The following is a 15,755-nucleotide window of genomic DNA, read 5'->3' on the forward strand; positions in this document are numbered from 1 at the left end:
TAATAAAATCTGTAACAAAGACTTGTTACAATATATTTTTTTACTTTCTTAATATTGACCAAAGTGACAAAAAGCACAATGTCTAATTGTTTAAGAAAATAAATAAAAAAAAAGGTAAAAACTGCCAATAAAAATTTTATTTAAACTTTATAATATTGCGGTACCTGCTTTTAAACAAATACATCAATAAAACAAACACAATTAAATTTAAAATATTTTCCCCAAGATCTGAAGTTTGTTTCAGTGCAGTTTAAAATAACCTAACGCATGAAAAATACCGCTCCGTCGCAATAAACTGTATTCAGAATTTCGTAGGGCAACACTGGCCACCTCGCGTGCTGTTTTGTTTATAATTTTTAGCCATGCAGTTCCACTTCAAAATAGCAGACGCAGAACGGGACAGGGACAATGTGGCGGCGACCAGTAATGCTAGTCTCAACCCGCACGCCGCCCTGCAGCCCCAGCAGCCGGTGGCGCTGGTGGAGCCCAAGGACGCCCAGCACGAGATCAGACTGCAGTTAGTTGACGACATCAATGGAATCCCGAATGAAATTGACCAAATTTGCTTGCATTTTGCAGGAATATCGTGGCCACGTTCTCGGTGAACTGCGAACTGGACCTCAAGGCGATCAATTCGCGCACCAGGAACTCCGAGTACTCGCCCAAGCGCTTTCGGGGTGTGATCATGCGAATGCACGCGCCCCGCTGCACGGCTCTAATCTTCCGGACAGGCAAGATCATCTGCACTGGGGCCCGCAACGAGATCGAGGCGGATATCGGCTCCCGAAAGTTCGCCCGCATCCTGCAGAAGCTGGGTTTCCCTGTGAAATTCATGGACTACAAGCTGCAGAACATTGTGGCCACGGTCGATCTCCGTTTCCCCATCCGCCTGGAGAACCTCAATCAGTTGCACGGCCAGTTTAGCTCTTACGAGCCGGAGATGTTCCCCGGCCTGATCTATCGCATGGTCAAACCTCGGGTCGTGCTCCTGATCTTCGTCAACGGCAAGGTCGTCTTCACGGGAGCCAAGTCGCGCAAGGACATAATGGACTGCCTGGAGGCCATCTCGCCCATTCTGCTCAGTTTTCGCAAGACGTAGGAGGATTTGGTTTTTACTTTTAGTTTAGTTAGATTAGTTTAGGCCTTTGGCGAACAATTCGATTATTTATATGCGCATAAATACAATGTATTTTTGTTATATAGAGTTATTAATTAATTAATTATTAAATTCCTTAATCAAATTATTAACACAAGAACAGAGTATAATAGAAACATAAAATTTAAAATATTTCACACATATTTGTATTCAGATACATAAAATGTGGCAAATTTTACACCAGAAATGTATCTGGATTTAAAAATAATATATTCTAATACTTTACATATGTATGTATAAAAGACGAAATAACATCCACTGCATTTATAAACTATTTTCTTTCTTTGAAACCTGTCGATGGCCACAGTAGCTAGTTACTCCCTATCCTTAAATTAAGTATTATATTATAAATACGTTTATGTATAATAGTTAATAATGAATAAATAAATAAATTTCTTTGAAACCACGCTAAATAATTAAGAGATGGGGTTAATTCGTTGCAAAATAAGCAATTTTTCAAAAAATGGTTGTTCCGAAATGGCTTAATTAATTAAATACTATATAGTAAATAAAATTATATCCTAACTGTCCATAAAATCAACCGATTAAAAAATATATATTGCATTTGTTAAATGATAGGTGTACCGACTACAAAATTAGGTTTATTTGTTAAATGACTTCCCTCTTATTCTTGTAGACTTCTCTTCATTAACTTATCCTCTCTAGCTAACCGTAGAACGATGCTTGGTGTCGTATTTCTTCATAACTTAAAAAACGGTGATGTTAAGAGTCCCTATCTTCTAGGTCAGCTCAATTTCCACGTTCTAACATCTAGAACCCATATCCCTCCCATTCGTTATAAATCACAGTAGTCATAAACTTCCCAATCTTAAAACCCCTCACAAGAAAACCACTCAATACGCAATTCAAATTCAAAACTTATTCATTCGGTTGACCATATTCTGTGAGTTGCGATTGAAACACCAGATATAAACATTACTTTAGTTTATTTTCACTTTTCGTTCGTTACAAAAGAAAAACACAAGTTGTTACCTTCATACAGAGATTTCGATTTTGATTCTTATGGTAAACGAGGGGACGGACTCCAAGTTACATTCAGGCGAGTGTAAATACTCGCTCCTCTCCAGCTTCATGTACATGGCTATGTGTGATTTGTATGCAGAAGATACAAACTATTTGTGGTTGGAGTGGAGAATTGTGTAGAGGGTAAAATACGTATAAAACTTACAGACTATGCAGATTCATTTTAGTTGCATAAATAAATTGGACGGTTCATTCAACGTTTCTCGAGCTTCTCTTCGTTTAAAAATATATTCAAGAGAGAGGAGGATATAAGTATTTAAAGTAGGTATCAATTTCCATTCGATATGCAAGAGATATTTGCTAACGATTTCTAAAATCTATTAAAGGCATTTTGTGAAAGACACATTGGTTGTTTGTTGATTCGTTTCTCTCATACCCGCTCTAAGATAGGGCACAGGGTATGCTCCTCGGTTCCTCTGACTTACAAGATACATATTAGGTGGCTACATCATGTGGTCTGCTTGGTTCAGCAACTCAAATACAAATGAATTCTCGTTCAACTGCTGCTTTGTACATATTCACGATCATACAAAAAGAATAAGAGTAAAAGCCAAAATGTTGACCAGCATTTTTGGACGGAATGCAATTTCGTTGGCAAACTAAAAAAAGCTACAACTCAAAAAACACAAAAATTAAACGCGCAATAGATGAACAGAAAAAACACTAAAGATCCTAGCAATGTGTCCTGTGGATATTCCTCTTTCTATCTCTTCTATGTGAGCAGTTGCAGCATGTTTAGGACCAGATGCGTACGACTCCTTAGCAGGTAGATGAACACGCTGAAGAACAGCAGGGACATGGACATGGAGGCGCGCCAGCCCATGTTGTAAATGGAGCAATACGGGCACTGCGAGCTGCCGCACACCTCGCAAATGTTCAGCAGATATGTGGGCAAAGCATCGAATATAGATTCGTTGAAGCGCTCTGTAAATAATGTTCAAGGGGAGTTGATCTTTAAAATACATTTTTTAACTAAAAATTATTTGTCTTACCCGGCGCATAGTAGTCGTAGACCCGCACTGGCAGATAGCGTGACATATTGGCCACTGGGAACCAGCGTTCTATGGTGAAGTTTACGCAGATATCTTCTCGATCCAGCTGTGGAAATAAAAGTTGCATAAATAGATTCTTAAAACAATAAACTTGATCTTACGTAGTCAAAGTAGAAGACAATTTTGCGCTCTAGATAGCGAGCCCTTCTCAGGTTCCGCACCCGATTGCTGAGCACATAGCTGTCCAGCTTTTGCTGCTGTATCCAATAGCCAGTGGGTATGGCCACATCCAAAACGGCCATGCCTGAGCGCTCCGATTCCTGGTGGTTTATCCAGCTGGGGAAATAATAAAAGGACATTATATATATAATCTTGGTAAGATTTTTCATCCCTCAAAGATCACTTACTTTTGGCAGGCCACGTAGGAGATGTGCGACTGATTCCTGCCATGGAAGATGGCCTTGGTGTGCAGGCCAAAGGCTGGCACTGGCGGCTTGGTCTGGAACTTCTCAATGTCTACATTGTACTGGACATGCATCTGCAGAATGGCATAGCCAGCGCCCTTGGCCTGGACCTTGATGGTGCCCCAGGCATCAGGAATCTGCAAAAAATGACAAAGTTTAACAATACGAAATCTATATATCTCCACTAGGATAGATGCTTACCTCAATGCTCTGCAGTTTGGCCAAATTTGTGTCATCAATATGCAGTGTCTGGGTCTTGCCGCCCTGCGATGATGCCTCAATCTCCACTGTCAGCGAGGACACCTCGCGCAATCTCGACCGCACTGTGTACTCCACAAGAGCCTTCAAAGCCGCACTGGTATCCTGGGTGGAAGCCCACCCGCCATCGTTCAAACGTTGCGAGTTCAGCCAACGCACAATGGGATCCACAAAGAACTCGCGACGCGCCACATACACCAACAGGGCATAGGCAGTGGTCTCAATGTTCAGCGAATCATACTCGTACGGGAGGCGAGGCAGAGAGAACCACTTTTGATTCTCCAACTTGCGCGGCGGTTGCGGAATCTCCTGATTACCCCAGTACATAAAGTCACCAATGGTCCTCGCCTGCCGGCGCAGAATGGAGAAGACCTCCTCGGCGATGGGCGAATTGCAGAGCTGCAGGGCATAGGCGGTGATGGCCACATCATAGGCCTCCGCTTGGCGCTTTAGGAAGTCCATATTCCTCTCGATGTATGCCACTGCTCTCTGAGTGGCCAATGCCACTCGAGATCCCAAAGTGCCAGATATATCCTTTACTGTCGCCAAGGTGATGAGCACGTGCGAGGTCAGAGTGATGTTCTTGTCAAAGTTTGTGCGGTTCATCTTTCTGTCCGGCAGCCAGGTGACTTCGTAGAATGATCCCTGCGGCGTCTGGTGCTGCAGGAGCCAGCGCATGTTCTTCTCAATGATGGTGGCATCAATCCAGATGAAGTTCTCCCACTCGTAGAAGCTGGCCTCCTGGAACACCCGCAAGCAGTAGCTGGTCAGCCAGACAGAAGAGTCCGAGTTGTTCCAATCGGAGCGGAAGAGCGAGAAGCTTCCATCCTGCCGCATAAAGCTCAACTGGCGTTGGTAGCCAATGTTCATGTGGTAGAAGGCATTCTTCTCCAGCGTCTTGTTTCGCTGATTGATCAATCGCATGTACATAATCGTGTAGAGATTGGCGGCGAAGCTGAAGGCATTCTGTTCGCCGGACTCCATGGGCAGGTACAGCAGCGAGCTGGCATTCACGGGCATTGTGGGGAAGATGGGACCCACAACATCGCCCACCACGGATATCCTGGCGCGGTTCGAGCCGTAGACAAAATAACGATCCACCTGGTAGGGAATCTCCGGCGTTTGCGTCACATTCACGTGCATGTACTCCAGGACATAGGCGCGATTTGAGAGATCCAGGAGTACGGACTGGTGACGGTACTGCGGCAGGCCATCCGACTCCACATGGAGACGTCGGATAATGGTGTCCGTTCCCAGCAGAGTGGCTACATGCAGGGTCACATCCACATCGCCCAGCCGCTGCGGTACTACAGGCACATACACCACCGTTGTGCCTTGGGCCTCCAGGTAGATGAAGAACTGATGCTCACCAAAACTGGTCCTGGGATTGTAGGATCTAACGATGCCATCCTCCTCCACGTGCACGAACTTGTAGTCTGGACTGCCGTGAAGCACCACCGTGGCCTCGATGGGCGTGGTCATGTAGTTGAATACCGTCACACGAATACCCACCTGCTCGCCCTGCCGGCAGGCCTCCGGCATCTCCACATTGATAAAGAAGGGCTGCACGCCCACATACTCCAGAGCCTTGTTGATCATGCCGAAGCCCTTGGAAGGACTCACGCTAAAAGCACTAACCATCCAGTAAGCAGGACGATCGGGCACATCCACATTGAAGATGTATCTACCATGTGGCCCTATGTTCACATCCCGCCAGAGCCAAACGTTCTCGTAGTGGCGCAGCACGCGATTGAATCGGTACTTTCTGTAGTTCAACAGCTCTGTGTCGTTCCTCACATGGCAACCGATCTCGTCCGTGCCATCGTCGCAATCGAACAATCCGTCGCATTGCTTTTCCAGCCTATAGCAGCGCCCGCTGAGGCACTCACCGTAGCCCAGGGTGCGGTTGCAGGTGTCCTGCCTGCGGGGCACATAGCCATCGGTGAAGACTATCAACCCGCTGTACTCGAAGGTGCGATTCGCGTCTATGCCAAAGGAGGAGGCGGGGAAGTACACCAGCTCGTCCGGGTTGCCCTCGTGCGAATACCAGATGTGCTTGTACGTGCCATTGGTCTGCTCGTCAAAGTTGGACATTTTGGTGATGATTTTGGCGTAGGTGAGCTCATTGCCCGCCTGCATGGTGTAGAAGGCGCTGTCGATGCCCGAGAGGCCAACGTATGATCCCGGCTCGCCAAAGATGGCCACCTCCACCTTTTCGCCCGTCCGCGCCTTTCGATTGTTGATGTACACCGTGAAGTTGTTCCTCGAGATGCCATTCACCGGGAATGTCAGGGAGTCGGCCACAACCTGGCCCTGCTGATTGATTTTCCACACCACCAGAGTGGCAACCGGTGCCATTTCAGAGCTAAGCACCACGGCTATGGTCTTGATGCCCTCGGTGATGGTCTCACGATCATTGACCAGTATAACGCCCTTGGACATGATGAGGTAGTTGAACTCTTCCAGGTAGAAGTTCGTGCGAATGTGGAAAATGATGTATTCCCCAACCACCGGTTTCTCCGTGCTGGTGGTCACCTTGATGTGCTGGTTCCTGGGGGAGTAGTGAGACACCAGAAGTAACTCCGTTTGGATGCGTTCACCCCGCGGATCCACAAAGTTCGCCTGCAATCGCATGTTCTGTATGCCGTTCAGGAAATCCCTCGACTGCGGCCTATCGTCCAGGTTCAAGTCGTTCCTTATATCAATTTTCACCTCCCAGATGCCGTCGCTCTGCTGAGACATCTGCAACCGCTGAGCGGGCCAGTCTCTCCTGCCGCCACTGCGGCTCTCCACAAAGCCAGAGACCTCCATCAGTCCCTGGCGCAGCAGGTTGGGATCAATGGGTGAACCGTCGTGATATTCCACCGCCAAGTAGGTGGTGAAGGGCATGGCTGGCTTGAAAACCTGCGGGGACTCACCTAGGAAAGACACCCTCAAACTAGAGTTGTACACTCTGGCCACGGAGTAACCGCTAATAATCTCATCGTAGAATTTCTCGCCGACGGTGGCCGTGATCAGGATCTCCGAATTGGCCAGATGGGGCACCAGCACTTCCAGCTCTCGCAGCGGCCACTTGAAGTCAAAGGTTCCATTGAAGTAACGCAGGAAGGGCAGGGTTTTCCTATAGGTTCCCGTCCACGCTTCATAGGTATCCTGATACTCGGGCTTTCGCACCCAAAAAGGCCACTGCTCATCGAACTGGTAGTGACGCTCAACCACATACTGATTCCTGTACAGAATATCCTGCGAGAGATCCGCTCCGTCCTGCGGCAGCTGGCCGGGCACATTGTACTGCACTTGGGGATTCTGGTTGGGATTATTGTAGCGCCAGCGCTCGTTGTATCGATTGGCCTGCTCCAGAGGCGACCGTCCCAGGCGGTACTTTTCATTGAGCACTTGATTGCTAAAGTAACCAATCGGACGAATCGTGGCCTTGAGAGTGAGATTACCCCTGACGGGCAGGCCACTAGTAAAGTTGGCCATCACCCGACCATAGATGTACGGATCCGTGGTGAAGAAGTAGGCGGGCATGGTCACGTTCACCTCGAAGCGTGTCTGGTAGTATTCCTCGACGGTGAAATGGCTCTCTTCCTGCTGGCCCTGGGCAATTACACGGATGGTCCACTCACCAAAGGTGGGCTGATCCGAGAGCTTGTACTCCAGGGAAACGGAACCCAAATTGGATTGACTGGGAATTAAATAATGTTAAGTATTATTAATAGGATATTTGAAACAGTTTTAAGTAATACAGTTAATAAAATAATAAGGGGAATGTAAGGTATTTACAACAAAAACACTAAACTCACCGCGAAAGCCAACGCTTCACAATGTGCCTATTGGGATCCAGCATGTACACATCCACTGGATTATCGAAACCCTTCAGCTCTGTGGTGATGGGAATGGTCCTGAACCTCACAGTCTCGCCCTGCATGTAAAGGGGCTTATCTGTTTGCACAAAGATCGTCATGGAACGCTGAGAGAAGTCCAGTCGGGTCTCATTGAGGAAAGCCAGGCCACCGAAGACATTCTGGTAGAAGCCCTCCACTCTCAGCCTATACTTTCCAGTCACACTGGTGGGCGGTATCCTCATGAGCAATGTCTCCGGCACTCCCTCCTTGACATCCTTGGAGTCGCCGCTGATTTGGACGCCATCGCAGGCGATACTGGCATGCACGGTTATGGGATACTGGGCTTGGAGAATGGACACCGAAACCTGGTAGATTAGACCAGGCCTGACCATTCGCGATGCCACTATAAAGTAGGTGGGCTCTCGCGAGTGCAGCGACTCCAGGAAGGTGGCCTTGATATTGTACGATGACTTTCCCCTGGTCAAGCTCGGCTCCTCGTTGTCCGGATAGCCGTTCCGCTTCCCATACTCATCCTGGCTGGTAAGATCGTTGAAGCTTCCCCCCGCCAAATCGGTTCTGTAGGGCGGGCGATCGTTGGGATTCGATTGCTGACTATTCAGGTTATTGATGCCATATTGATTTGTCTGGGGATTGTTGATGTTGCCCCACTGCTGGTTGGGCAGAAGCGATTGCTGGGGATTCTGCTGCTGTTGCTGATTTGGGTTGATGTTGTAGTAGGTGTCGCTCTGACCTACCGCCGGCTGCAGAGCATCCAAAACGGCGGCTATCACGAGCAGTGCTCGCAACAAGTGCCACATCATTGCTGCTTGGCTTGCTGTGCGGAGGAGAAGTCGAGAAGTGAATGAATTAGAAGTGCTAAATGTGACTGCATCTCACATATACGAGGTGTACTATTAATAGATGGCTCTGATTTGGGTGTTCCGTGCGTAGTTCTTGATTCGTACTCAATAGGGTGGCTATGATTTTTTTTTTTTAACTAAAAGACGTTTACTTTTATTTTATAATTGGTTTTGTTTTTAGAAGGTAAAAATGTATCTTGATTCTGAGAAGTCCTTCAAAAAAAAAATTATCCCTGGTTTTGATACATTTTAAGATAAACATAAAGCAACTTTGTACTTGCAATGAAAATAAATATATTTTTAGTACTAAATTATTTGTACTAGAAGCTCAAATTTTTTTTCCAAATATATTTCTTATCCACACACCGGAGCAATATTTGGTCATAGATGCCTTTCCGCCCAAATGATTTTCCAGATTTTCTGCATATATGCAGCTATCGACACACCCTGCTGACCAAATAATGGGCCACAGATCATGTTCGAGGATTGTTTGTGTCTTTCGTTGGTTGGTTGATTTCCGCGTGCTGCGAACAAGTCGATAATGGGGGCGCCGACATAGGTATTAATAGACCCTATGGACTCGATCTGGCAGGAGCAATGAACGTTGCCTGAGGGAGATCTAGCGGCACTTTGAAACTATGTCAAACATTAAGTAAGATGTCATTCAAGTGGGCGGCGCAATTAGTCTTGGATGGCAGGGATTTGGGAGTGGAGTTTTTTCCGCCTTAAAATCTGTTTAATGCACACGTTATTTATTGTTGATTTGAAGAGATTATGAATGCGCCGGAGCAAGAAACCACTCTGATCACTAGTTTATATATTTGGATCCTAAAATTCAGGCAATGACATGTTTATGTTTATATTTATTTCATTGTAAACAACTCTCGTTTCATTATCATTATAAATGTTGTCATTTATTTAAAACTCTATTATCAGAGACTTATATAGCAGAAATCTAATTAAAGTGGGAATTTATTGGGAGGTAGCGTAATAAGTATATTTAGAAAGATATGAATGTTTAGGTAGTATTTTAATAAAAATTTCATTTGAGCTCTACTAAGGGTGAATGCCCCTTTTTGTATTTAAATAACTATAATTATATCTTAGTTTCTTTTTGTTGCAAAATAATTTCCCACCTAAAAATATGTGCATATTTTTGGAACTTTGTCTTATCGGCACACAATCAGCAGTGAGACAAGGAATACATCATTCGCGCAAGGACCTCGAAAACCTCTCCATCCCTATCCCTGTTCCTACCTCCCGAGCGTAGGTAAAAAGTCAACAGTTTGACGCAAAACCATACAAAAAAAGGAACAGGAACCGCCACCGGCAGAACAATGAGGCACTGACTCTACGGTCTCTCCTCCACAAAGCCATAAATATGGGAAAGGAACTGGAGGTGAAATGAAATTGTAGAACGGAGGGAGTGTGTGCATTTGAAATGCATTTACCGGCAAGGAAAGGTAACACACTGGAACTGAACTGAACAGAGCACGCGAATGAAACGGCTGCTACCTGACCATGGATACACCAATACGCCTGAATTGTGTACAGTTGTGGGAAGAAAAATATATATCACTTTCATACATTATTTTTTTATTTTATTTGAAAGGGTACTCATTGTTTTCCCCTCACTTCTTTGGGGGATCTATCAATGCTATGCCAATTTGCTAAAAGTTATCGTTGCATATTTCTGAATTTATTTATATTTATCTTATAATAATCTTCACAGAAATTATATGTAGATTCCTCCTCTGTAATTCCCTCTTGGAAGATTTCATGAACCTATATTCTCAGTCGCTGCTGTACATGTGTGAGTGGGATATTCTGTGCACTGAAGCAGCAGAAGTTACTGGCCTGCCCCGAGATAGGGGTACACCTATCCCGCGTGTCTGTCCAGGTCCAGTGAAAACAAATACTGAGCGCGAAGAGAACTCGTAATAATTTCCACAGCGACTTGTAATCCACCCTTTGGACGCACACACCCACAAGTGCACACAGACACACACGCACACGACGGACACGGGCATGTAAAGTGGGCATTAATTAGCCGAGAAGACGAAGACCCATTCGAAAATAAGTTGCGAGAGGGCAAGAGTGCAATTGAAATGGCAGAAAGGACACCAGGAGCAACTGCTGCTGAAATTTGAGGAGCAACCTAACGAAGAAAGAGGATAGGACGCCGGAATCCAATTGGACAGCAGGTGGCTTTAAGCCCTCCTTTTCCTCTTCCTGCCATTTCCTTGCACATTGAGCGAGAAAGGGTTTCGCAAGGACTCGGCGGCTTTTCTCCAAACTTCACAACATCCAAACAACAGTAAAAAGTAAATAATAGCAACCCACTTTTTCGGGGGCACTTGTTAAATTTTCGGTCAACGCCCATGTGCCAACAGCAACAATAACACCCGTAAGCAGAGCTTGGGCACTTTGAGACACCACCAAACACACAACTTTTTGGGCGGGTCGCCACCTCCAGCGGCATCTCACTCACCTCACTATCTCAAATGCAATCCTTCCTCTGCTCAGCAGGCCACGCGCATTGTTTGTACAATAAAGGTAAATAAAACTAACTCGGCAACAGAAATATTCGAAAGAAAATTAAACAACACAAAACCGAACGAACACACCCGCTTGATGACTTATTTAGTGATACCGTTCGCTAAGCGATGTGAAATATATCAAAATATCAATATATCGATATATACCCTTCGCCTGAACGCTGAACGGCCTCTCTATGCCGCGTAATTCAAAGGGTATTCACGACTTTATCCATATGTTTTTTAATTGGAAACCTTCAATGAAAAACTATTTAATTTAATTTTAATAAATCAACTTTAATTTTCTTGAAATTCTTAAATTTTTTTTATATTTTTTAATTTCTATTTGTAGTTGCTATTTATTTAATTAATATTCAGCAAGAGTAAGCGTTCAAGTTCATGTTCATGTTAAAATGTCGAAATCAATCTTACACGCTAACAGAATAACAGTGTCAAATTTGTTAGTTAACATTAGTTTGGGGTCGAATTCTCGTTTTTGGTCGAATTCTCATGTAGAATGTTAAAATTCCAGAATGAGAGTAAATGACTTATTTAGTGATACCGTTCGCCAGATGAAACTTTCGGCCTAAAAAATCGGAGATTTAGTGATACCGTTGAACTGAAAATACTGAATGCCACTGAAAATACTGAATAGACTGCCTCTGTCGAAATCAATCTTACACGCTAACAGAATAACAGTGTCAAATTTGTATGGGAATGTTAGTTTGGGGTCGAATTCTCGTTTTTGGTCGAATTCTCATGTAGAATGTTAATATTCCAGAATGAGAGTAACATACGCTTGATGACTTATTTAGTAGTACCGTTTGCCAGATGAAGCTTTACCCTTCAATAACCGGAAATAAAAATGTACTACAATATCAATATCTTCTGATACTCGAACCACACCTGATACTACAATCTCTGGGAATGAAGTGGATCTGTACTTAACTAACGCGCTGTGGTTCATGTCTGCGCTGTTCTTATTGGTCCGGTCGACAAAGCAGTGCAAACCAATCGATAACACCAATTGTCAGTTTATAAAAATTTCCCCCTATATTTAAGGTTTTTTTTTTAATTGTATTGAACGAAGCAGTTACAAAACCGAGTTTTCAGAAGGAATAAAAATTAAGTTAAAGTACAAATAAGACGTTTCTTCCAAATATAATTTAAAAAATTAACAGATTTTAATATTTAGGGGAAAACTGGATTTTTTAGGGGAATATTTCAACCTTTTGACATTTTTTAGGGGAGAGCCTAATTTTCATCTGGCAACACTGGTGTTGTTGCGAGGAAAAATACAGCTCTACAGCGAGGAAAAAATCGAATTTTTGTGTTTTGTGTGCTAGGTAAATGCGAAAAAGAGTGAAAACCCGAGCAGCTTAATCCCCAGCCCGTGCGCCAGCGGTTAGTGTGTGTGCCCCCGAGGTGAAAATCGTGTGAAAATCGCCATCAAGTCAAAGGTGCTGGTTGCCCAACGCAGAAATTATGACGAAAAGCACACCAGTACCTCTCACAGTCGCATACCAACGCACGCAGGCCCACTCACACACACACACATACACATATGCTCAGACACCCGCACGCACATATACAGCCGCAGCCGAGGAGCTGGGAGAGCTAGAACCTAGAGTTGTCAACGCTGTGCGAGGAATTTCGTCATTGAGCGGTGTATATGGTGTGTGTGTGTGTTCGGTGCGTGCCTCGCTCTCGGTGTGTGTGTGCGAGAGTGCGTGCGTGTGTGTTGGTAGTTTGTTCTCTTCTTTGGTAGTAAAACACAAAAGAAAAATCATCGGGGAAAAATGTGAAAAATGTACATAATTCGTAACCCAGTCTGCGGCAAGTGCTCGCCAGCTAGTGCCCGAAAATCGTGCTGAGATGAAACACCGCGCACCGATTGAAAAACTATTACATAAATAGTGCAAAGTGTAAATGTTATTGAAGGCAAAAAAGAGCAACGAAAAAAACGCCGCGCACGCTGTCGTCATCGCTGCTAAAAAAAAGAAAGCACAAAACGAAAAGCGAAAAAAGAGGAAGAACCTCTCCCCTCTGCTCCCCAGTCCCCCAGCCCAAAAAAGAAAATTACCGAAAACGCGTTACTATTACTATGCCAAAAATTCCTTGATACCGTTACAGAGTGTGCTGCAAGTGTGTGTGTGTGTGCATGGGTGCGAGAGTGATCCCATAGTTTCTCTTATGTACATACTCCAGTGTGATGTTTGATGTACACTATACTATACGAAGAACCTTTTTTAATATTGTAAATAAACTAATAACGGTTAATGGCGAGTGGAAGAGGCGAAGGAAGTGGGTGGAAAAATAGTGCGGGTGCTGCGCCTGTGTGAGTGACCTCGTGTCCGTGTGTCGCGTGCGACGCTGGTGTTGGTGTATCAGCCAGCCAGCGAGCGCGTGTGTGCGGTGGCAAGGAGTGTCATGCGTATATTTCCCTCCCACTCTCTCCCCCCACTGGCAGGGCCTATCTGCACAAGAACAACAGTAGGGAAGAAAGCAACAAAACAACAGCGAGGCGGCAGCAGCAGCAGCTCCTTTGCTCCAACGAGTTTTATCTTGTTTTGCCGTTTTAATCATATGCGGGCGCGCAGAGCGGAGGTTAAAACGGGCAAAAGCGAGCAGGCGGAGGAGAGGAGACAATCACGTCATCCAGCCTGCCATGACACACCAACATCAACATCAATACAGTGGGGCTTTGCGCGTATGAACTGAGCTTCGATTCCAAAAACAAAACTCGTTCTTAATTGTCGTGTTTCGCTTGCTCGTTTTTCGTAACGCCAAATTTCGTGGCATACTTCGCGGATCCCACGTACAGTGGTAGCTCGATAATAAAACAATTTTGAAAGAGCTTTAAAGCAATACAAAAAGAGCAAATCTTGTGAAAAACATTTCAATATTTGACTTAAAGAAAGTATCTTTAATATTGATTTTGTTTGTATCTTTAAAATCCCTCATTTTACTCGTGTAGTTTCTAGCCTCCACTTTGTCAGACGTCTGATACTTCCAATCAGAAAAGATAATGGGATTTTATGGATTATTAACATTTAATAATGACTTCTGGAAATCCATTCATAAACGAGGTTTCTAAGCCAATTTCCATTTTAAGGCTTGAAAGAAATTCAAATTATTGTTTCGACTCTAATGCATTATTTAATGCCAACCAAAAAGTGACAAAGTTTCAAGTTTTAAGAAAACCGATGGGTTTGTTAGACTTCTGCCATCAAATCTCTACTGTACTTTCCATCAATGGCCACACCAACACCACGCATACACGCGCGCACCATAAAGTCATTTGAATGAACTTTATTGGCCAGCAATGAAGCCGTGAATTTGATTGTGATGGAGCACAAGCATATTTCTCTAAGCCTTTTAATTAGGGCAGTTAAACTGGACCTCTGCTACCGCCCGCCCCAAAGAAAAAGTGCTGCCTTTAAAACTCGGGCTTATTAATATTTGTTCATTTATTTGGAGCATCCAAAGTTCGATTTTTGGCCTCAGCTTAAAAACAGCATCGTGATGTGAGTGTGTCAGTGTGCCGCTGTTGCGGCTGCGACTGTGTGCGAGTGTGCGGGAGAGGGAGAGCAAATAAACTGAGTCATGGCTGACGATGACGTTATGCTGCTGCTCTTTCCTACTCTCGACTACATCGCTTTATTCCGCTGCTGCCTAACTTGCGGTTAGGGCAATTTGTCTCCAAAGTGTTTATGCTCAAAGTTTTCCAATAAAACGCGAAGGAACGCAAAAACTTTGGCACAAATGTCCGCAAACACACACGCAGATAGAGAATACCATAACATTTAGCATTCGATTGACCTCGAGGCCAGCAGCAAATCGATAGCATTGTTTTTTTTTCTTTCTCCTACGGAATCGATAACATGCCACTGACGCCCCCTTCTTGCCACCCGCCTTTCTCCAATAAGCGCTGCTATCGAAACTATACCTCTTGGAGAGTGAATATGATATTATTCAAGATAAATCTGGTTCTTATTCAATTTTAGTTAAAACTACATAAATTACCAGTAAAAAATAAAATATGTAGAAATGATAAGAAATCAGAAATTAATTAGGGGAGGGTTTTAAATAACTTACTAATTAGTCAAAAATTATTTTGAAACCACTAAATATCTTATTGTGTAATTCGGAAGACTTCTGGTTCAATAAGCAAAAAAAAAAAAAAAGAGCAAACATAATAGAACAGTTATCTGTCTTACTGTCTACAGTCATATATTTATATTTTATCAATTTGCAGAGGCTTTGAAAATGGTAAATTAAATACCCATGGTCAGCATTGTCGTCACAGAAATTGACATTAGCAATTTAGTGTCCATAACTATAATCCAAGTTATTCAGATAATTAAATAGATAAGAGTCTTTTTCTGGAAATTAACACAAAATGTGTAAGAAATTTGTACAACTGTTTTAATTGTTGACATTGTCACAGAACTGTTAGAATTGTTATTGACGAACAATTTTCATGAACTGATTTTTTAGAAACAAATACAAGATACAGGTGCACATAAATTGACATTGATTTTTTCATAATTATCTAGCTCATTTTTATAGTTATTTGGCCACTAAATCCGCTAA

General features: G+C 43.8%; 3 protein-coding genes across 6 annotated transcripts in view; 2 read left to right on the forward strand and 1 right to left on the reverse strand.

The window, feature by feature from the left end:
* Positions 1 to 193: 193 nt before the first annotated feature.
* On the forward strand, positions 194 to 1,559 carry Trf (TBP-related factor). The gene is made up of 2 exons (XM_017169942.3): positions 194 to 517; positions 580 to 1,559. The coding sequence occupies exons 1-2, from the start codon at positions 363 to 365 to the stop codon at positions 1,097 to 1,099; spliced, it is 675 nt and encodes a 224-aa protein (XP_017025431.1). The 5' UTR covers positions 194 to 362; the 3' UTR covers positions 1,100 to 1,559.
* Positions 1,560 to 2,086: 527 nt separating this feature from the next.
* On the reverse strand, positions 2,087 to 11,276 carry Mcr (macroglobulin complement-related). The gene is made up of 7 exons (XM_017170312.2): positions 11,114 to 11,276; positions 7,721 to 8,597; positions 3,858 to 7,602; positions 3,600 to 3,793; positions 3,354 to 3,528; positions 3,193 to 3,298; positions 2,087 to 3,124 (listed from the first exon to the last, which is right to left on the reverse strand). The coding sequence occupies exons 2-7, from the start codon at positions 8,581 to 8,583 to the stop codon at positions 2,913 to 2,915; spliced, it is 5,295 nt and encodes a 1,764-aa protein (XP_017025801.1). The 5' UTR covers positions 8,584 to 8,597; positions 11,114 to 11,276; the 3' UTR covers positions 2,087 to 2,912.
* Positions 11,277 to 12,419: 1,143 nt separating this feature from the next.
* The window catches only part of Bsg (immunoglobulin domain-containing protein Bsg), a 33,299-nt gene continuing 29,963 nt past the window's right edge, over positions 12,420 to 15,755 (forward strand). For all 4 annotated transcript variants that reach the window (XM_070283316.1, XM_070283317.1, XM_041775896.2 and 1 more), the window contains exon 1: positions 12,420 to 12,505. The gene's annotated coding sequence lies outside the window, so the exon portion shown is untranslated. The remainder of the gene's footprint in view (positions 12,506 to 15,755) is intronic.

This window comes from Drosophila kikkawai, chromosome 2L (genome assembly GCF_030179895.1).
Source record: "Drosophila kikkawai strain 14028-0561.14 chromosome 2L, DkikHiC1v2, whole genome shotgun sequence".
Lineage (NCBI taxonomy): Eukaryota > Metazoa > Arthropoda > Insecta > Diptera > Drosophilidae > Drosophila > Drosophila kikkawai.

Coding starts and splice junctions, on each gene's coding strand:
- Trf (XM_017169942.3), top strand. CDS start 363: ATGCAGTTCCACTTCAAAATAGCAGACGCAGAACGGGACAGGGACAAT. Junction 518..579: donor CAGCACGAGATCAGACTGCA/GTTAGTTGACGA, acceptor TGCATTTTGCAG/GAATATCGTGGCCACGTTCT.
- Mcr (XM_017170312.2), bottom strand. CDS start 8,583: ATGATGTGGCACTTGTTGCGAGCACTGCTCGTGATAGCCGCCGTTTTG. Junction 3,794..3,857: donor CCAAACTGCAGAGCATTGAG/GTAAGCATCTAT, acceptor CATTTTTTGCAG/ATTCCTGATGCCTGGGGCAC. Junction 3,125..3,192: donor CTACGACTACTATGCGCCGG/GTAAGACAAATA, acceptor CATTATTTACAG/AGCGCTTCAACGAATCTATA.